This window comes from Syngnathus scovelli, chromosome 1 (assembly GCF_024217435.2).
Source record: "Syngnathus scovelli strain Florida chromosome 1, RoL_Ssco_1.2, whole genome shotgun sequence".
Classification (NCBI taxonomy): Eukaryota; Metazoa; Chordata; class Actinopteri; order Syngnathiformes; family Syngnathidae; genus Syngnathus; species Syngnathus scovelli.
The window spans coordinates 16018200-16040196 of record NC_090847.1 but is presented as its reverse complement, the minus strand read 5'-3'; the positions used below and the strand labels follow the sequence as shown (position 1 = coordinate 16040196).

The following is a 21997-nucleotide window of genomic DNA, read 5'->3' as shown; positions in this document are numbered from 1 at the left end:
AGTGGACAAAATTAAGCAAAACAAAATTTGTTGCAGTTATCCACCTATGATAGTCAAATCATTTAGGATTACAGTATTTTATTAGGAGCTCAAGTAATGTAGTTTCAAACTGCTTTTCCTTGTTTCTGTTTGTCTTTTATTTAATCTATCTTTCTCACCATAAGACCATATGACAAAGACTAGAATAATAATTGTTCTCTTTTCAATGAAGGAATTAAAAAATATAAGTAATTGATCAGTGCTCAAAAATGAAGTTAGACATTTTAAAATGTTCCAGTTTGCATCATTTCTGTTGGATGTAATGAGAACTTTTAATACCATTTAGTTTGATTGTTTTACCAGATTAAAAAAAAAACTAACATTTTCAACATTTTAAATCCAAACATTATATCCATCCATCCATTTTCTGAACCGCTTAGTCCCCACGGGGGTCGCGGGCGTGCTGGAGCCTATCCCAGCCGTCATCGGGCAGTAGGCGGGGGACACCCTGAACTGGTTGCCAGCCAATCGCAGGGCACACAGAGACAGACAACCAATCGCACTCACACTCACACCTAGGGACAATTTGGAGTCTTCAATCGGCCTACCAAGCATGATTTTGGAATGTGGGAGGAAACCGGAGTGCCCGGGGAAAACCCACGCGGGCCCGGGGAGAACATGCAAACTCCACACAGGGAGGGCCGGAGGTGGAATCGAACCCGCACCCTCCTAACTGTGAGGCGGACGTGCTACCCAGTGCGCCACCGAGCCGCCCCCCCAAACATTATATATTGCAGTTTATTTTATTTTTGTTTGTCATAGCATATAAATAATTTCATAAGTTTCCCCTTCCAATTATTTCTACTTTCTCTTTTTTTAATTGCGCTCATCTTCAGGGTCGTGGGTGTGCTGAGCCGAGGTGACTTTTGATGAGAGGTGGTGTAAACGGTCGGCAGGTACATAGAAACAAACAGGCATTCACGCTCACATTCAAGGCAATGGATGATTTCAAACAACATGCATGTTTAGGGAATGTGGGAGGAACCCAGAGTACGCAGAAAAAGCCCTCATAAGCATGGGGAGAACATGCAAAGTGTGAGATTGGAACTGGGCGGAGGTCGTGATAACCACTAAAGCACCATGCTGCACTTCCAAATTGCACTTGTCAACAGTAAATTGTAATCAGAGGTGGCTTTGCGTATCTAAAAAGGTCTAATTATTATTATTATTATTATTGTTTTTATTATCACACTGTGATGAGCTCACTTGAGGAAAAAAAGGAGAGCAGATTCTGAATCAGCACAAAAAAAATACTGAGAAAAGCTTAGTTCTATTTCTTATTAAAAGATTTAGTGAACATTTGTTGGCCAGTTTTTTTATTCAGTATTTTTTAGCAGTTTAAAAGTTTGGTGAGCCAACCTGCTTAACAAAACATAAAAAAATAAAAGTATGATTTATAACCATGCTTTATTTTTAATTCCTTATAAAAGAATCAAATTAAAGTCTCTCATAACACACTCTTTGTTTTTCCCCATTCAACACAACTCCACCTTTACGCCTCTTAAATATCTTTTATCTTTTAGTTTTTTTATTAAGTTTGTGACTCCAAACCAAAACTTCCTTGATTGTCAATACACAAAAAAAAAAAAAAAAAATCTATTATAGCACCAGTACAATAAAACTGTACTTTCGCTTGCTCAAATACTGTTCTCAAACCAAAGTCGGGTGTAATAAAGGGATCCTAATAAGTACGTGAAGCACCGACCATACAAAGCAACTTTTCATACATACACAAGAGGTCAAATATATTAAGGAATATTAAATAAAGCACGACAAAACGAGGTGTCGTCGGATCCAAAGAACACGGCCGCACGTGTCCGCCCCTGAAAAGTCCCCAAAAAAAGTGATTCCGCGAGGGAAGGTTGGGGGGCTGTGTCATTGCAGCTTTGAGGTTCATCCACCACAGAGAGAATGAGGAAGAGGAGAGGGGAGTAAAGGCATTTGGGAAAAGGGGGCAGGGGAACAATGTCTGGCTATTGTGCGGCAGTCTTGTCTCCGCGGACCACCAACTTCTCTTGAAAAGCCTCGTGTCGAGACAAGTCAGGAACCTGAAAAGTGAGTGCTTGGACGGAGGTGTTCGAGTTCGTCGTTTGCGGGGGGCTACCGACCTTGCGGCTTCTCCTCTTCCTCCTCCTCTTCGCCATCATCTTGTAGGATGTGAATGGAGGAGCCCAGCAGTCTCTGAAGGTCTGGAACGCACCGCACCAAATCCACCAGCCCATCCTCCTCCTCGTTTCCCCCCTCCTCATCCATGTCCTCCTCATCCTCCTCCTCTTTGTCCTTGATGGGGGAATCCGGAGGCAAGCCCACCTGACTGACGAGAACTTGCCGGCTGAGCTCGGTGCGAGGCAGGCTGGCCACTTCCAAGTGAGGGTGGCGGGAACGGAAGATCCGCGCAGACATCTTCAGACGTTTCAGCACATCTGACAGCAGGAACCAGTTGCAAAAGCTGCACGGACGACAACCAAGACAGCATGAAAAGTTGAAAAATATGCGCAGGGCAATTTCTTTTTTCCACAGTAAATATATTTCTCTCCTTGCAAAAAATGGCTATACTTATTCATGTTCAACTAGAAGGTTTTTGCATTTTTTGTCAATTCACACACAGGAACAAAATATTTATTTCACTTTGATTTCCATAAACCACTTTAAAAGAGCACCTTGGCATGCTGTGTTAACTCACCCCTGTGTTACAGACACCTGCACATGGTAGCAGGGCAAAAGGGGCTCTGAGGAGAACTCGAACACCAGACTGTCTTTGTGAGTTTCCCCGTCGGCATTCACGCTCTCGCCCTCCGCAGACTCCTGGCTCTTTTCCGACAGCAAAAAATCCCAGCAGGGCTCTTCACCTGTCTCTGCGTGGGAGACAAGTGTTGGATGATGATTAAAAAAAAAAAAAAAAAAAAAAAACAGGGAGTGGGGTGGAGGCCTCGAATCGTTATTCCCCCAAAACATGATGGAACACCCTGAATTCGATTCAATCAAATGTGTGGAAAAATACATTGCAAAGGTTGCTTGAGTCGTGTTGCACTGATGAATCAGAAAAAGTAGGAAGCACATCTGCAACACAAGCCGCAATCGTGTTGTACCTTTGTCATTGGAGCTCAGATTTTTTCTTTTAAATATTAAAAGTGGTTAGTGCAGTGCTTCTTGCTAACTTGTGAAAAGACAGAAACAAAAAACAGACAAAATTACTTTCCCTCTACATTCCCCGCACATGATTCCTACTCCCGCATGCCCCAACTTGTTTTCGAGGATGAAGGTGCGTCAAACTGCCAAACAGGAGCGTTTTCCTGTTTTTCAACATTGGTACAGAACTTACCGAACAAGGAGCTGCTGTAGAAGTCCCAGTACAAGGTGGGATCCTGCTCACCGCGCCCTTCCAGGTCGGTGAAATACTCTGCGAAAAAAAACGGTGACGACAGTGATGTCATGCCAACTGAATTCTGCAAGCAGACAAGTATGGATACGAGAGGGGGGGGCTGACAAATGAGATGAAGTGCAAAATGTACTGCAGTCGGAGCAGAGATTCTAACCGCTGAACCTCAAGACTGAGTCAGACGTGCTAACCACTATGGGACAATCTGGAGCCTCACTAATTGTTATTTGAAATTAATTTGACCATGGCTATTACCTCACATACATACGGTTAGTATTCTGTACACTAAACAACTAGTATCCCTAAATTCGGACATTTTGTTCACTGATGACTAAATTGTGCATCGCTGTCAATGTGAGTGTGAATGGTTGTTTGTCTATACGACATGCCCTGCAATTAGTTGGTGAACCCTAACAGCAGGCCACATGACTGACGAGAGGTTTGTGAAGCATGATTTAATCATGCAATTCATTCAGGTCACGGTGGTTAAAATGAGCCGTTTTGTTCGGTATAGTGTAACTTCATGTGATGATTGGGCTCAAGTTGGCACACTGCAATATGAACAGCCAGCTTCAACACAGCACTAAACTAATTTGCTAGATAAAAAATGTCAGCACTTTCCCTTTCAATGTCCATCCAGCAGTATCTATCCATCATTTGAATACAATATCCGCCCATTAGCTGTTGTTGACGCTTGCTAACACAGCTTGTTGAGATCCTGACGCTAACAACTAGCTAAAAATAGTTTGCAGCTTATATCCAATTTACTCAAGATGACAAACGGCACAACAAATTTATGTATGCAGCTGTTGTCAGTTGTAGAGCAGAATATTAAAGTAGTTTTGTGTTCAACTAAATAAGGTCAGATTTCTTATGGCGCAAGTACTTTTGGAAATTGAGAGTATGAAAATAGAGATATCATTATTATTTCAGTAGATATGCTCCTTGTTAAAATTTTCTTGGGTGGTGCAACACGAGATATTTCACATGTTAATTCTATGTTTGGCTCAATAAATTTGTATATACTGCCTTATAGAAAGAACCCAGCATTGACTGCCAATCACAAACAAGCAAATTTCCAAATGAAAAATAATTGAAGTTCATCTGGAAGGAGTAATTATTTTGCAAATAATGACAAGATGCAGCAGAAAATACTGCTGTGAGAAGATGGCTAAAAAAGGTTCATGTGGGATGCAGTGACGCTAATGTCAGATTTTTCATATGCAACTGTCCAACATTTTAACAGCCTTCAATTAGCTTCTGTTTCATGAGGTGAAATGTGCATTCCTTTAATAAACCTGAAATGTCATCAGAGTGAAGCAGAAGGCTGGTGGCACTCACCCGTGAGGAAGGTCTTCATGGTGGTGCTGTGTGCCAGTTTGACCGGCGTGTGTCCCGAGTAGGTGGCCAGAGTCGGGTCTGCGCCGTGGTTCAGGAGCAGCCAGACGATGGGAAGGTTGTCGCTAGCCACCGCATCATGAAGTGGCCTGTCGGGGATGAAAACAATCAAAAATGGATATGATGTAAAAACTAACTTTCACTTTCAGTTTCCCTTTGACAGCGCATCGTGTTCCTCCTGCACCAGTAAATGTAATATTTTGCCGTTGTTACAGTACGTCTGTATTCCATTACATTTCTTTTTGGGTGTAAATTTGTGTAAAATGCTAGTGAGCATATTTGTTCACCCACATGTGATGTCACTTCAGTATGTGCTGGCCTTATATTTAGGCTTGAATGCTGTGTAATACAATTGACATGTTAACATGTGAGGGTGTTTTTTTTTTTTTTGTTTTTTTTTTATATATATGTTTATAGTAATGGGGTATGAACCATTAAATGCGGAGAATACTGTCCATTTCCTTTTCTTACCGTGTTCCATCCTGAGCACTGCAGTTAACATCAGCACCATGTTTGAGCAACATCTGTACAATCTGAGTCCAGCCACGAGAGGACGCCTCGTGGAGGGCCGTGTAGCCCGCATTGTCTCGCCGATTCACCTCCCTGATGTCTTTGTCTAGACAGTACTGCACCACTTCCTGATAAAACAACCCCCCAAAGAAGGTAAAATTACTGGATGACTTAACGTTTAATTGAAAGAGCTTTTTACCTGATAGCCCAAACGGGCGGCGCGTTGCAGCAACGTTTCCCCAGCGTTTTTATTGACGATCAGCCGTCGCACCTCCGGAGGAATTGGACGTTTGGCAGGAGTCTCCAGGCTGCTGTTTTTCCCTGACGAGTTCCTTTTGCCAGACGGAGATGAGGGCACGCTCTTGGAGAGGGGCGGGGGGCTGCTGTTCTCTGTGGTTGCGTCCTCATCCAGAGCTGCGGGGACGCCGCGTTTGCCCAAGCTGCCACGCTTGGTCTTCGTCTAAAACGAGAGTGATGACTCAAGTCAAATGGAATGCATTGTGATTTCGTTCAATAGGTAACAAAGAAATAGACGGATTAAAAAAAGAGACATTGAGCCACCTGGGGGCACTGTTGGATTATATACCGTATTCATCAAACAGCTGCATTGAGAAATACAAACGTAAACGGGACTTGAAATGTAACCAAAGTTGACCTGCGTCCCTGCAGCCTTTGGGAAGTCAAACTACAATATCAAGGATGTGGTGCTTTTATTTTTAAGTACATGTGTGTCAGCAATGAAAGCAAGCAAGAGCAGCGACTTGGCTTCAATTTAAATATATTGTTGGTGTAATCAAGGACCATCCTGGCAATTACTTTAATAACAACAATAATAATATTTCCAACACCAACTTTGGTCCTCATGTTAAGAACAATCATGTTATTTTATTTGTTGTTTTACATGTTATTTCATTTTATTTTATTTGCCCTCGTTATGATTTGGTATTCATCAGATGGTGATGGTAATAGATTTGACTTGCGCCATTTTGATGTGACTACTCTTAATTGTTTTCACCAATTCCTGAATTGTAATTTTCTAATTAATAATAAAATCCAATTTTATTTCTTCTGATACCAAACAACCTTTATTTTCCCGCATTAACTTTCCTCAGTTTCCATAGAAAAAATAAATGTTTCTCTTCACAGATAGAGTAAACCCACGCTAAAGTGAAGTTCATCATTTGCACCAGTGCTATATTGCAGATTTTTAAGCAATCAATTGTTTTTTGTTTTTTTTTTCATTAGTTTGACAATTCAGAATTTTGAAAATTGCGTTTTCAATGTAGTACCATGCTGTGCTGAAACAAACAACAACTTACTGGAAGAGATGCAGCATAATTAACAGCAAGAAGAAGAGACAGAGACCGTCCTCAACACACATCTCATGCTAGTTAGCATTACAGAGCATAGAGAATATGAACTTTGATGTATGGTATACTTGGACGTGTCCATGTTCGTTACAGTGGTATTTTCTTGAAGTTTTTACAATTACTGTAACATATATGCCGATTTGTTAGCCCATCGATGGAGTCCCACGTTATACACTGTTAGCATTAAGCTATCTAAAACATTCAACAATTTAACAAAAGAATTAACCATTAAACTGCATAGATCGTCTGATTAACAGTACATACTAATGAGCCCCCCCCCACCCCCAAGCTCTCTCACACTTTTTTTCCCTCAGGTAGACTTGCAGAGGTGAGACACGGTAACCACAGCAAAATATTGGCTTGATATAGTGAACAATCAGTCACACTCATACTATTTACCCCCATGGGCAATTTTGAAAACTCAATGAACTTAACATGCCTCATTTTGAATGTGGGAGAAAGTCGGAGAAAACCCAGGCAAGTACAGCGAGAACATGAAAACTTCCTAAAGCAGGGGTCTCAAACTTGCGGCCCTCGCCTTAATATGGAAGTTTAAAATTAGTGTGGCCCGCGATTTTTATATGAATGCTTGTGTGGGGTGCTGATTCGAATATATCTTTTTGGGAGCACATACTTGTGTGAAAAGCTCTTTTCTATCTTGAACTTCAATAAGTCCAAGTACAGGTCCAGACTTATTGATGAGCATCTTCAAGCCCTACTGAGGGTCTCAACTGCTTCCTCCCTCACGCCAAATGTGGCTCAGCTATGCGAGAGGAAGCGCTGCCAGCAGCAAGAAGTAGGCAGAAGCCATGTTCAGAACAATGTTCCTTCCAAGGTTAAAAAACTGTTAATACAGACATGGGAATAATAATAATAAATTTCTCAGGTCAGCAACTACTATATGTGGTTTCTTCAGCTTTCTATATCTACTGTATTATTATTGTTTTCACTATTATCATTGTATTTATTTATTACTGTTTGATAAATATTTTTTTTACATTTGATAACACTGAAAGTATTTATCCGAGTCTAAAAAAAAACCCAATACCTCATCCCTGACTATACCTCCAGTGGCCCCCAGTTACATTGAGTTTGAGACCCCTGTCCTAAAAGATGACGTGAGCCGAGACTCAAAACCGCGAACGGCACACGTGTTAAGCACTGGTGTACTGAGCTGCTGTGTGTGTGTGTTTTTTTTTTTTTTTTAAAGGTATCTAAGTGTAACTTCAGTACCACTCAACTTCCGAGGTCTCGTTGAAATTAGAAGCAAAGCAGCTCACCTTTTGCTCGTCGCTGTCACACAAGTGTTTGCTTTTGAACTTCCTCTTCCCAGAAGGCTTGTCATTGGACTCGGGCGATGTGTCCCGAGCCTGATGGCGGAGCGAGCCCGAACGTGTGAAGGAGGGTCTTCGTGATGGTGGCTCTGGACTGGAAGCGGCAGGACTTTGAGTCTTCTGCGAATCTGCAATGATCAGGTTGTATTTTGTTACCATTTAAAATATTTTGGTTCCAGGGACTCTTTACAGTGGAGATTTTCTTCCAAGGTGCCCCAATTTGTCAGTGGAGAATCTAAACTGACTCTAGACCAGTGGTTCTTAACCTGGGTTCAATTGAACCCGAGGGGTTCGGTGAGTCGGTCTCAGGGGTTCGGCAGAGCCTCCACTGTGAAGGTCCGAACACCTGATTTATCGTGTAAATTTGTGATGATGCATATCTGAACTGGTCTCGCAAAGGTAACAGCAGAAGTCACACTGATTTGCAGGTATGTTGTTTGTTGTGAGTTCATGCATTGTGTTGGTTTTATTCTTTGAACAAGGTAATGTTCATGTACAGCTCATTTTGTGCACCAGTAAAAACATCTCTGTCTTGAAAAAAAATATATATACTATATTTCACTAAAGAGGGGTTCGGTGAACGCGCATATGAAACTGGTGGGGTTCGGTACCTCCAACAAGGTTAAGAACCACTGCTCTAGACTCTAGATGCAGCTGGCATGGATGGACAACAAAAGATACATTTCTGATTCGTGAAAATATATAAATAATGTTCAACAATCAACAAGTCATGTTTATTAATAATTCTTTTAAAATCCTGTATGTGGTCATTCTTTCACCCTTACCGAACAAAATTCCAAGTGTATCGAACCAAAAACCGTGACCACAAAACAGAGAAGAAAAGGTGGAACGGTTTTATTTATTTATTTATAGCGTACGAGTCGTAAACAGCAAATGGAGCGCACTCATATTGTACTTTTATTGACAGCATGATGCTCAAAGAGCTTTACAAAGTCTCATATTCACCCATTCCTACCAGCAGCAACTCATGCTTGAATTACTTTCATCTGGCCTGCGTGACGCACTGACGCAGCGTGTCGTCGTTTGGAGGCGCAGCTACAGCACGCACCGGCACTCTGGTTTTGGTGCACTCTGAATAACCGAACGGCACTTTAACGCGTTCTATTCGGGAACTCAGACCATTATTCAAATGTGCCGTTGAGTCAGTAAATTGAGCCATAGAAGCCAAATTGTAAACAGTTGCGTTCAGGGGGAGGGAGGGGTGCGCTTAGTCACCCACGCAGGACAAGGACGGTGAAACATTGACAAATAACTATGTGGGCATCTTGAACTAAAGGTGTGTGTGTGTGTGTGTGAGTGTGTGTGTGTGTGTGTGTGTTTGTGTGCGCGTGCGTGTGTGTGTGCGTGTATGTGCGAGTGTGTGCGTGCGCGTGTGTGTGCACGCGTGCGTGCGTACGTGCGTGTGTACATACATACGCGTGTATCAAACTGGTAGCCATCACAATAATCGGTAACCAATAATTAGCGTACAGTTTTTTAAGTGAACATAGGTTTATAAATCATTCCTTTTTTTATTTCAATCATTCAGTTTGTCTGAATTCCTTGTTATTAAAGTATCACGGGCCCCTCTTTAACCCGTTCTGAGAAGCGGCAGAGCGCGAGTCGTCTTGGTGCGGTCAATTTAAATGCAAATGAGATATTTCAAACCCCGCCCCTGCAGCCCGCAATGTAAGCGGTTGGACATATTTGTAGTTTGATAGCAGAGATACAATTATCTTTCAGCGCACAAACGTTTTTGATTGATTAAAAGATGTCAACAGAAAAAGACTTGTCCATCCAACTGTACATTTTCGAGCCAGAATCTGACCCAGAGTGAGAGGACAGTGAAAGCGACGAACCTGCAGAACCACGACTTCAGATGGATTTTGCATGATATATCGGTTGGTGACCCTTGCCCTATACCGTTTGTCCTCATTAGGGTCACAAGTGTGTGTTAAGTAAAAATTTTAAATGAGCGTGAATTATTTTGTTTAAATGCAGTATTTTACAGCTACTATATTTTGACCTTGAAAAAAAACGTCATCCAAGAATGATCTAGCTCCATCGTAAAAAGTCAAATGTGAACACATAAGTTTGCCCACCCTTGGTATAGACGCTTAAATTAAACCTCAGGGATTGATGTGGTGGCAGGTAACAAAACATGCTCCTCTTAAAAGAAAATGATAAACCTACCGGCTGTAACTCCACCGTCTGACTCATCAAGGTGCTCTTCTTCTTCCACTTTGTCCTTCTCTGTGATGTAGTCCCCTGTCTGGTACTTTCTGTTACGGCAGTGCCTCCTCTTTTTATGTGCTGGAGCATCGTCTTCCGCGTCGCCTGCCTTGCCCTTGTCCCGGACGTCCCGCTCCGATAGTCGGTTGGAGCGAGGCCTACCTCTTGGGCGGCGGGCCGGCGTCTGTGGGGGTGAGGGGGAAGGGGCCCTTTGAGGGGGTGGCGGGGGCGGCGGAGGGGGCGACGGTGTCGCGAAGCCCCAGAGGTCCAGTCTGGCCTCGTCTGCACGCCGCCGTCCTCTCCTCAACCTCGGAAAGGAAGTGTCCTTAGCCGAGGCCTCCTTGGTGGCCGCAGCGGACTTCAAGGCACGGGTCTCTTCACCGTTGGGCCTGCTGCCACCATCTGTAACTGATTAAATCACATTTGAACGTCACTCTCCCACCAGCGCTCGTGCATACAGGTGCAGGTGACATATCGGAAACATTCGCATTCTCAGCTTATTGACCTGAAGAGTAAGAGTAAGCAGCTCAATGAAAGCCAACACAAACCTAAGTGGAATTAAATCAGAACAAAGACCATACCGGTTTTATTGTGGAGTCCATCATCTTTCTTCGTCTTTGTCTGCTCTTTACTTTGTGGGCAAAGTCGTTGCTCCAATTCGGATGTTTTTTGTTTCATTTGCTGGAGGGCCCAGAGGACGTGATCAATGTTATTTGTGGATCCAAATGACAACTTCATACATTCTATCACAGACACACACTACCCACAAATGATTAGAGATTTTGGAGTTCAAGCAAAATTTCTGAATGAACCTAGAATGCACTTATTCTTCCCGCTGTAGGTTTCGAGTGTTCAACTGTTGAATGTTTGAGTACATTTCTGCACAACAGGCAAAATTCACCACAGATCCATCCAAAATTCAACAGACATCCACTTAGACGCATTTTGGCGACTCTTCCTGCTGATGACACTCTGAATTCAGTCACCACTTCCCTTTGACAAATTCCTGTTTGAAGCCTCACCGTTGGGGATGCACCGAAACAAAAATTCTCAGCAGAAACCAAAAAACAAATAAACGATCCAAGGCCCAAAACAGAACCACCAAAAGAAATGATATTAAAAGAAATCCTTGGCTAGGTCATTTTCTGAACATGGCCAAAATTGTAAAGTGTTGCTATGTAGATCCATTTTCCAAAATGAATTGAGTTTCATGAGAGCAGCATCAGCCAATCTTTTAAAGGTTATGGTGCATTTTAGGTTCATGTTCAGAGTTCACCCGAACCAAAACATTTTGTGAGTAGCGTAATACAATGATGAAAAGCAAACATATAAAGATACTTAACCTTTCGGGAAACGACTGCCGCGTCTTTTTCTTTTTCTCCTGCCGTCTTCTTTGGCGACTCTGCCAACGACTTCTCCCTTGAGAGCTTCTTGGGACTAACTTTCTTTTGTTTAACAGCTTTGGTTGGCGACTCCTCTTTGGTTCCGTTTGTTTTTTTCTCGCCACCTCGGCCCGACAGAATGGACGCAACTAAACCTCCCAGATTTTCATCCGGGGGACCATCTGACTCTTTGCTGTCTTTTTTCAGGACTTCCCCCTCTAACACCTGGGCTAGTTTGCTCTCCAGCCTGTTGCCATTTGTTGATGCGTTGCTTCTGAGGCTATGAGACTGTCCAAAGGGCTTGGACAAAGCATGTTTGTGTTCTCCCTGATGGCTGCGGTGCTCTGCGTTATTCTCAGAGATCTCAGAGGGCTTCAACCTTTCCAGCTTCTTTCTGGATGGAGTTAAGCCCCCTTGAGACAAGGCTCCAGGCCACTTTTCGGTGGACCAGTATGCTGGGGGTTCATATGGAGAGGACGGTTTAGGCGGGGTCTCTTTGAGAAGAGTCAGAACATTGTCTTTTCTTGACACAGGGTGAGCATCACTTGCCGGTGCACTTGTTTCGACGTCTTGCTGCTTCACGATGGACGCGAGGTTAGAGAGTGGAGACGGTTTCTCCCAGGAATTCTCCGCAGGAACGGATGGACTCTGAGACTTGGAACTTTCCACATTCCCTTTGGGTGTTGGTGAACCTGGTGAGATTTTTCTCTGAGCCGAGGATGCTTGGTGGGGAGGATGAGAGGACTGCTGCCACGCCGAGTAAGGACCTGTTGATTTGCCAGGCCTCAGATGTGTGTTAGTGGCGCTTGACAGGGCTGTCATGAGGGCCCCTTTGGCCGGACAGTTCTTGGTGATGGCTGGGCTCGTGTTTTTAGGGTGCTTGACACTCTGCTTTAGCGGGGTGAGCTTCTTTCCTCCCGACGTCACTTGTTCTCCTTGGTCGATAATGGATATAAACTCCTGCTTAGCAAAACTCTGGAACTCATCTGCAAAAGTCCTTTTTCCATCTTTGCCTCGAAGCGTAGAGGCCAGTATGGGACTTGCTACACCTACGTATGTTCCTGGGATATTTTTAATGGGCTCTTGCGAAGTTTCCTTGCTCCATGCCGTCTTGAGATCAGAGACCTGTTGATTCGGTGGGCGGATGGATTGCTTTTGATGGGATCCGTTTCGGTGTGTATTGGGTAAAATGGGGTGTTTCCCAGCTGCGCTATGCGTCCTCTTTGAGTTCACAAAGTCTGTTTTATTTGACTCGCTCTTTTGAGACTCCTTTGTCGAAACCGGAGGGTCATTTGCGCATTTTGGACGTTTTGATTTGGCTGACAAATCCAGGGGTAGGTCCCTCGGCTCCGGTGAGCCCGCTACTCGATGCTCTTCTGTTTTCAGAGTGCCCATGGCGATCGTGTCTAAGCTGAGGCTCTTTTCCACGTGGTTAAGAAGTCGATTCTGCGAGGCGATGCTGGCCAGTGCAGAGCCGCAGCAAATGGCAGCAGTGGGCGACAACGTGTAGTGGGTCGGTGGCGAAGATTTCAGCAACGGGTGCTGCAGCGGGAGGGCGATGGCCGGCGAAGCCACCACCGAGGCCAGGGACTTATGCTCCCCGACAGATTTGGCGTTCTTGTTGGACGAGTGGTTGGCCTTAAGTTTAGAGGCTTTTTTCTCTGAAGCTGAAGTCCGGCCCACGGAGAAGGGATAGTGATAGGGCCGCATGAGGGGCGTCCCTGCTACACCTGAGGTTTGAGGTTGAATGTCTTTTGGAACCTGGCTGGCGGTGGCTTCTCTCAGAGCCGCGATTTGGCCCAATGCTGGTGGGAGAGTGATTTTGCAAAGGGGGGCGGAGAATTTAGTGGAAGGCAGGAAGGCAACTGGCTGGGCTGGTTTGAACAAGGAGCACTGGAAACCAGGTGGAGCAGATGGTGTTTGCGTATGCGATTTCTTGCTGTGACTGGGATTGGCCGAGTCCTCCCGGCTGACTTTTATGCCACTCGATCGCTGAGGAGCGGGGAAGGCCCCCGTGCCGTCGGCCTTGATTTTAGCGGCCTCTACCGCTCTTTTGTCTGTCCTCTTCTCAGCGCCGGCGGGGGCTGAGCTCGACATTGGTTCATTGTTGAGCTGCCGGGGTGGAGAAAGCTCCGGGCTGTGGTTGTAATTACTGGTGTCCTCGCAGGCTCTCGCTGTCTTACAGTCTGTTGTCGGAGTGGTCTTGTTTTGCTGACCGAGGGTAACGTCGCCTCGAAACTCGAGGGGCAGCGTTTGGGGAGGATTTCCCACCATGCTCATGGACGCGTTATTTGGAGCATTGGTCTCTCTGCTCACCGTGCCTCCATCCCCTACATTCATTAGTGAAGAATCCACCTAGGTAATAGAGGAGAGAGTTCCAGCAGCCATTTTTTAATAAGGTACTCCCATATAGCAGCGTAATAAAAATAATGCGTACCTGCATAGGTGTTTCTTTAGCACAACATGCTTCAAAGGGTCGCTGTGTCAGTCTGATTTTCTTTAAATACAATGACAGGCTGCAAGGAGAAAATCAATTCAGGACCACATATATAATGTTTGATTCACAATGAGAGAACTTCCTTTCTACTAAATTGCTTCTGAGCATAAAAGCAAGGAGAGCCTTGTATGTTAAAATAGACAAAAGCACACTGTACGTTTGTCCACTTTTAAGTGTTACACACAAAACAGGCATTTCTGTGCTGTTCCATCCTCGTGTAAATCAAAATCGAATGTTTAAAAGTCCGCTTTCAAAGTGTCGCTCCTCGTTTACATTACATATGTTGTACTGAAGCCATCTAGACTTGTGAAGGAGAATGGAACGTATTTTTTGTCCACGTACTAACAGAGATATCGCCATACACAATTATTCAGAATCCAGCCAGGGCTGGAGAAAATTGCTTTAAAAACTAGCCTCTTTTTTTGGGTATGTTTCCTTCCCCTATTAAATTTTGACAAACAGATAGCCTCGAGGCTCTCTGCATGAATGAAGCCTTGCATGGAAAGTGAACAGATTTGTGCAGATTGTCAGAATGTTAAGCAGAATTGCAAACAAGCACATTTGAATACGATTTCTAACCGGTGTCCTGCAAACAATGTATGCCTTGGGAGAGTGTGCAGGTGTGTTCATTATTTACAGCAAATAATGTGTCTACATTAGCGACAGAACAATCAAATATTATTATGTTTTCTGCATAGTTTGGAGGTTGTCACCTCCGAATAATTTTGGGCTATCCCTGGCTCTTGAAGTTCTGACATGACGGCTGACGTTGTCCGATCAGAGTTGTGCTAGTTTGATGTTATTTTTAACTTGCAGTTGTAGTATAGTATCGCACCGACGGATGTACCGACAACACATGGAAGTCACTGCTAAAAATTCTGTTCATTTTCAAACAGATACATCTTGTTGCTTGTGTAACTAAGCCCACCTGATTCCTCGGGGGATTAAATGCCTTATGTTTTTGGCTGAACAAGGAAGTATCATAAAATTGCCAAATATTTTTCAAGACGAGGTAGCGACAAGCTCTTTCATTAAAACAAAATATCGATGAACAATGAAGTACACGTGCAAACAACACTTCAGTGTGAATGTTTGTTGAAGCCATGCTAATGACCACAACTGGTGCAACCTCTGCCTCAATTTGAGCCAGGAAACCCCCTGAATGTTCTTACACTAGATGGCACAAAATGTGTTATCCCCAGTAGTCATTTTTTGTGGCATTTTTCTTGGGTGGTGTGTTGGAAGATTTTGACTGACGTAAAATGTGTGCCTTGTTTCAATAAAGGTCGGAAAACATTCATAAGAAGACACTTGGCAAAACAGCAGCACAAGTAAGCAAACAGCAAGTAGGGGTGAGTTCAGGGAGCAGTTCTAGAATAAGGCAGGAAATTTTTTTCGGGGTGAGAGGGATAAATACAACATATTGGAGTGAGCCAATAAAGTAAGAACATCACAAAAGACCATCTCCACTGGACGGTGCATTCGTTCTCCTCGCTCTATGTGGGCCAACAGATGCACACACTGAGCGGTGCAGTTTATTGTGAATGCAGCGCGCAGCTTCGCAGCCTACTTTCGGCTTTCACTGTCCAGCACGAAGGACGAGTGAGCGCGGGCAAGTGCAATCGGAACGTCTTAATGCTGCGACCATCAGTCACAAGTCTGATGAGAAGCACCGCAACGACACGGGGGTGGTGGAAGCAAAGGGGGTTCCGTGCTCCCCCCCCCCCCCCCCATCCACTTCCTCCAAAACGGCTCATTTAGATGCCACATGAAGGAAAGCAACAACAAAAAAACTATTCAATACCCCAAACGCCTGTCTGCACAGAATCAATATTAAAGCCAAGGGGGATAAAGTCAGAAACGGGGGGTGGGCGACACAAGTTAATGCGCAAGCTTGTGTTCCGGAGCGGTCACCGCTGTCACGGAGGAAGGAGGAGAAGACCGAGCCCGACAACTCCGCGGCCGGGCAGTGGCGACTGCGATCGAGGCTCCCCCGCCGGCTCGCACGCAGAGCCGGGCTGCTGTTATTTATCCTCAGCCGACCTAGCACGGAGCGACGGGAGCAGCGGCGGGTGTCCCGTCCTCTCTCGCCACTTGCGAGGCTTCCGTACGTGGACCCCGACCCCACGGAACCGCCAGCTACCAGCACCACTGCCCCCCCCCCCCTCCCAACACGCACCACCCCCTCCCTCCACCTTATTTTTCCTCTCTCCCCTTCTAGTCGCCACATAAAAGATGTCCAATGACACGAGCAGCCCCGCTCACCCGGATGGTGCGTGAACGTTGCATGGAGGACGGCTCCGTTCCGCGGCTGCCTCCCGGGCCTCCGGCGGTCCGCGTCTCTTCACTAACCTCGACGGTTTTCGGTTCTCAAAGTCCGGGGAGGGGGGGTGCTTAGGGAGGGAGAAGGGGAGGGGGGGTCGTTAAGACTGTCCGTTCCGTATCTCCAGTCTGGTGGGAGCGAGAAAGCGAGTGAGGTGGGGGGGGGAAGCCTATGGGAAATGTAGTGCTCGGCGATCCACGCCCAGGATTAGACGCTGGGGGAGCAGGCAGGGATGAGGACTACGGGTACCGGCATGCACCGCGGCGTCACAGCCGCTTCAGGAGGCACGAGGGGGGATCGCGACCACAGCGTAACGGCGGCGGTGTTGGTGGTGCGAGTCAATAACTGAAGGGGGAAAAGTCTTTATGTGAGCAGGTCACCAAGGCATAAACTGTCATTTAAAAGCTAAGAGTTTTGACAGGAAGCCAAAGGGAAATGTAGTAAAACGAGGAAATAAAGTGTGGGACAGGTTCGTTGGTGAAGATAAGGAAGCAAGTGTGTTTGGGGGGGAAGGAAAAGAGCACATGCGTGTTTTATGATGGCTTTCCAAACGTAAATTGTAACTTGATGTCACCAGCTTTACATTCACTGAAATCCAACCAGATTCACCTGCGTTGTGTACTTTTGTCATACTTTTTCAGCTCTGGATTCAAATCACGAATTTGGTTACATGCAGCAGCATGGTGATTTGTTTTGTACATCTGCCTCACAGCTCTGAGGTTCTGGGTTTGAATCTTCCTGTGAGGAGTTTGCATCATTCCCTGTCCTTGTGTTGGGTTTTCACCATCCATATTTCATCCCACATCCCATAAAAGCAGGTTGAGTTATTTTATGTCATCATCATCATCGGTTTAAAGTCCGTTTTCCAGGCACCGCTGGGTTGGACTGGGTTCTTGATATGGCTTTCTTCCACCGAGAACGGTCCATGGCCATCTCGTGGTTGATGCCGAGTGTATTAACACATAACCTTACAATAAATAACAGAAATAACATGATTAGGAACGCATGTCCCAACTTGACAATTAACACTAAAACATGTCAACTGGGACCTGCTTTGGTTGTGGATCCCAAGGTCCAAGAAACACGGATTTAAAGAAGACACTTTGAAAACAAGCATCTATCTATCCACTTTTTACACACCACTGCCAAACCTCAAGCAGTTTACTCCAAATGTTTGTTTGGGTAAAAATCCCACGAGTGTTTCAGATGTGTTTGTTCATCAAACTCAGCTGTGGAACGCCACAGACCCCAAATTCCATCTATCCATCCATTGTCTAAATCACTTCTCCTCACGAGGGTCACGGGCGCCCTAGAGCCTATCCCAGCTGACTTTCAGGCGAGGGACACCCTGCACTGGTTGCCAGCCAATCGCAGGGCACACATAGACAAACAACCATTTGCACTCGCACTCACACCTAGGGGCAATTTGGAGTGCTCAATCCGCCTACCATGCATGTTTTTGGAGTGTGGGAAGAAACCGGAGTACCCGGAGTAAACCCATGCAGGCACGGGGAGAACATGCAAACTCCACATAGGAAGGCCAGAGCCGACCTCAAATTCCAACATATATTATACATTATAATGTCTTGCTTGTCAAAGGGCTTTTGGAAATAAAGTCACAAATTCAGTTTATCACTAATTTACACCCTTTTGCGCAAAGAAGATGTTGGAACACAAGCCTCAAAACAACGGTAACAATTAGCGTCACGCATTTGGGCTACTAACAAGGGGTGATGACTAAAAATGAATGCACGATATGCACGAGTGATATTTCGGTGGTTCGCTGAGTAAAAGCTTTGGATTTGCTGCAAATGAGTCCACTGACACAGCTAATTGTATTTGTGAGGTATTATGATGAGTTTGGCACGGCGAAATAAGAGATGGACTGTTAATGTAGTTTGTGTTTTTGCTGTTTGACATAAAAAGGATATTAAAAATGCGACTTTGTATGGCCTGACCGACTTCAATATATGGACTCATGCAAAAAATCATTTGTGGCCCTATTTGAGTGAGTATCTGTGCATTAGAAGCATCTCTTCAGTATGATGCAGCCCAATTCTACCAGACTGCCAACTGTCACGAATAAATACAATACAATCAACACATTGTTGCGTCTTACCAAAAAGATTTTCTGTTTAACCAGTTAAATAGATCAATGAATGACAGAAGAAATGTTTTTTGAAATGCTTAAATACTGCAGTGTAAAGACACTAAATATGAAATAATCATTGAAAGTGTTAATATTATGAATATGCATGGACATTACAATTTTACCTTATGTTGAGCATCGCGTGTCATGTTTTTGGGCTAATGTAGGGAAAATGCCACATTGAAACACCTGAACAGGAACTATGGAAATGTTGCGTATCTCAGAAGTGATTTGGCTGTGATTGAAAAAGCTCTATTTTTAATCAGCCTATCCCAAATTTAGTCAGCTCCCAAAATAAGGCCTTTTTTTGGATCGACACTTGTTGGGTAAAATGTGGCAATGTTATAACGCTTGGGCAAAATATGACATATTATACGATATTTCATTTACGCACCCATTTTCAACTTAAAAATGAGCTTTGCACATTAGAGAGCAATTAAGTTTTGTCTGGGTTGTTCCTGGAATTTATGGAGAGTCTTCACCACATGAAGTGCATTTTTATTTTTTCAAAAGCAACCCACCTTTAATCCGTTTGTGTTGTATGATGAGTTTCAAATTACATCAAAATAATTCGGGGTAATCACTTGTGGTAGCCTATAGTTTGACAGCTGACAATAAAAATTTCATCAATTACTCATGTTTTGTTTTACGAATCACTAAAAGGTGGGGGATTTCAAAATGGGGTTGATCGATCTGCGTCTGTTAACATCATTTCAATTGATTTCTCTCTGAAATTCAGATTCGCACCAGATCTTGAACCCAAATGAGTGATTCAAACCTCAAACCCTAAAACGGTGTATCAGATGTGCTACTCTTATATAAAAAGTGTAAAGTGGGAAGTATCATCTTTGAAAAGGCATAACTTTCGATTGCTTGTGACAGCAAGTCTTCAACACACACCTGGAGAGAAAAGTTGCACTAGCAGGTTGTGTCCCTTCCCCCTGCACACCTACCAATAATAATAATAATACTGTACTCATAATGAACACAAGCATTAGCACAATGTATGACCATGCATTCATCTTTCTCCATAATCACATTTCGTCTCGGTAGTTAAGCAGCCCTCGCTGTAATTAGGCCACTTGTCTTATTATACCAAAGGCCTGGCTGGATCGGTTTCTTCAAGGCATTTGCTACTTTTCTCAACACTTGTGCTAGTGAGGAACTAGAAAAATATACACACGGTGTAAATGTTCGAGGGCTTGCCTCCTTTTCCCATCCAGCCTGGTGTCAGGCGGTGCAGTTGGTGGCGGGAGGGAGGCAATGCTCAAGCCAGCGGTCCGGCCTGAAACTATTTGGCTGCGTGGATCATCGGCATGTGGGAGCCTTTCCGACATGCCCTTCGCCTAGTAATGGCTGCGCACAGGCGGCCACATCGCTAACAGATTGCTCAATGTGAACATGGCAACCATCGCTTTGATGATAAAACTAAACAAGAAGGGGCATTTGGAAACGAAAGAAAAGGGGAGAGGGCGACGGGGACAGAAAAACGGAGCACGGTGGAAGCCTCGGGAGTGACACATACACGCACGCACGCAAACACAAGCGCACACAAGCACTCACGCAAACACGCGCGCGCGCACACACACTACGGATCGAGAGCTCCGCTGCCACGGACCGGGGCAAGCGGCAGCACTCTTCCCGGTAGTGCGTGCCCACTCCGGGGCTTAGGCGAACCTGTGACTTGGCATCGGATAACGACGTCGGAAGTGCAAAAATGAACAAATAAATAAAAATAACGCATTCAGCGTTAATTGTGTTTATTGCTAAGGCCTGTTTGTGTTTAAATGACAAGACACTCGCCTTCAAAGTACGCACCCCCCCCCCCCTTCTTGGGAGACTATTTTAGGCCGCCATGGCTTCACCAAACGAGGATGTCCCGTCTAAGTTCACCTGGAGCGGGGCATGTGGGTATCCATTTTGGCTAAAGTCATTAAATACATCATAAAGGGATCTTGATGTTGATGTTTGCCGGGGTTAATAATGCATTGCTCGTCGACATGCATTCGGCACCTGAATGCATCACTTCTCGTTTAGTTTGGGTACCCCCTCCCCGCCCCCTAACCTAACCGCGTACCTCCAAATGCATTTGCTTTTGCAGACACACGCCGTGTCATCCCAACTTGCTCGTGTGTGAGAGCCCTTCCACACAATGCCGCGGGATAGCAGCGAGACGTCGCCAGGGAGAAGATAAAAACCGGGGTGACGACGACAATAAAAACACATCCAGGTCAAAGTTTGGCAGAGTTTGGGCTAGTCCTCGTACTCCTTGTGCAGCGTGCGCCCACCTCCCCTACCCGTAACGCCTTTGTTATTAGTAATCGCACGCTATTGCGCCGTCTTCTTACCTTGGCGCTCTGAGCTGTGTGCAGCCGCAAAGCCTGCGTGTGCACAGCGCAACAAGCGAGCCTTCGTCCGTGTAGAGCGAGGGGAGGGTGGGGGTTCCGAGCGGGGGTCCCGCCGAGGTTGCTTCTCTGCTAAGGATAAAAAGAGGTGGTATTTCCTCCGAAAATGTTTTTGTTGTTATTGTTGATGCTTGTCCTCGCGATCTTCGCTTATTGCCCGAGCTTTGGGTCTGCAGCAGCTGGAGATGAAAATCGCGCACCCTGGGTCCTAGCGCCGGACACGAGCCCTACAGGTGAATGGAACAGACTGAAGCTCAGTGGGTTTCTGTGTTTATGTTCGTGGGAGGGGGAATCCCGTCACAGTGGACCGCACAGACTTGCATGCACTGCTCACCTGATGAGAAGTTCATTATCTAGTCGTTTGGAAGCGCAAATGTAGGCATTGCAAAGATTTGGAATATTTCTCATCAACAGCAAGGATTGATGATTGTTATCTGGCTAATGTGAATCCTCTCAACACTTTCACTGTCATTTATAAGTACAATAATGTGAACTCAGAGATTTGTTTTAGGATACATTACACATGTAAAGGTAATTATTGTGCAGACTGAGAAATATGAGGTTACAAATTGCGAAGATATAACATGAAACTGTTTTTCACCATTTCAGTCTCCCTTATTTTTCAGGGGGTGCCAATCCAAGTGACTCACTTGAGCGCCTTTGTCCGCTTTAGTGGTGCAACTGCGAGTTACTTTATAATTATTTACTAGGCCCATTCCTACAACCACGGCATGCAGTTAGCTAGCAAGCTATGCTCACACTTCAACAATGCATTTTCACTGGATGCAAAAATTTATACAACAGCTGGGTGACGTTATTTAAAATCCCAAGTAAGAGAAGGTGACGCTGCACATGAGCCCGTCCGCCAGGCCAAGAAATACCCCGGAAGCCTGTTGACTTGAGAGCTAGGTGGAGGCTGGTGCCTGTTGTCGTGGCATGGAAAGTCCCGGGATGACCCAGTGTGATATATTCCAGTAAA

General features: G+C 44.9%; 1 protein-coding gene across 3 annotated transcripts; it reads right to left on the bottom strand.

The window, feature by feature from the left end:
- Positions 1–1427: 1427 nt before the first annotated feature.
- bcorl1 (BCL6 corepressor-like 1) lies at positions 1428–21234 on the bottom strand. 3 transcript variants are annotated; one of them, XM_049738353.1, is made up of 12 exons: positions 20962–21234; positions 14082–14160; positions 11606–13999; positions 10844–10943; positions 10224–10670; positions 7977–8158; positions 5526–5786; positions 5288–5454; positions 4760–4905; positions 3362–3439; positions 2723–2894; positions 1428–2488 (listed from the first exon to the last, which is right to left on the bottom strand). In XM_049738353.1, exons 2-12 carry the CDS (start codon positions 14085–14087, stop codon positions 2140–2142), a joined length of 4302 nt encoding a protein of 1433 aa, XP_049594310.1. In that variant the 5' UTR covers positions 14088–14160; positions 20962–21234; the 3' UTR covers positions 1428–2139. The 3 variants fall into 3 exon arrangements, with proteins under 3 accessions (XP_049594310.1, XP_049594301.1, XP_049594292.1); XM_049738344.2 differs by lacking the exon at positions 20962–21234 and adding an exon at positions 16407–17876 and having other exon boundaries at positions 10224–10664; XM_049738335.2 differs by lacking the exon at positions 20962–21234 and adding an exon at positions 16407–17873.
- Positions 21235–21997: the final 763 nt, after the last annotated feature.

Excerpts from the sequence above, each read along its gene's own strand:
- bcorl1 (XM_049738353.1), bottom strand. Across the intron at positions 5,455-5,525 it reads CCGCCCGTTTGGGCTATCAG|GAAGTGGTGCAGTACTGTCT; the intron begins GTAAAAAGCTCT and ends TTGTTTTATCAG. Across the intron at positions 3,440-4,759 it reads CATGAAGACCTTCCTCACGG|AGTATTTCACCGACCTGGAA; the intron begins GTGAGTGCCACC and ends TTTTTTTCGCAG.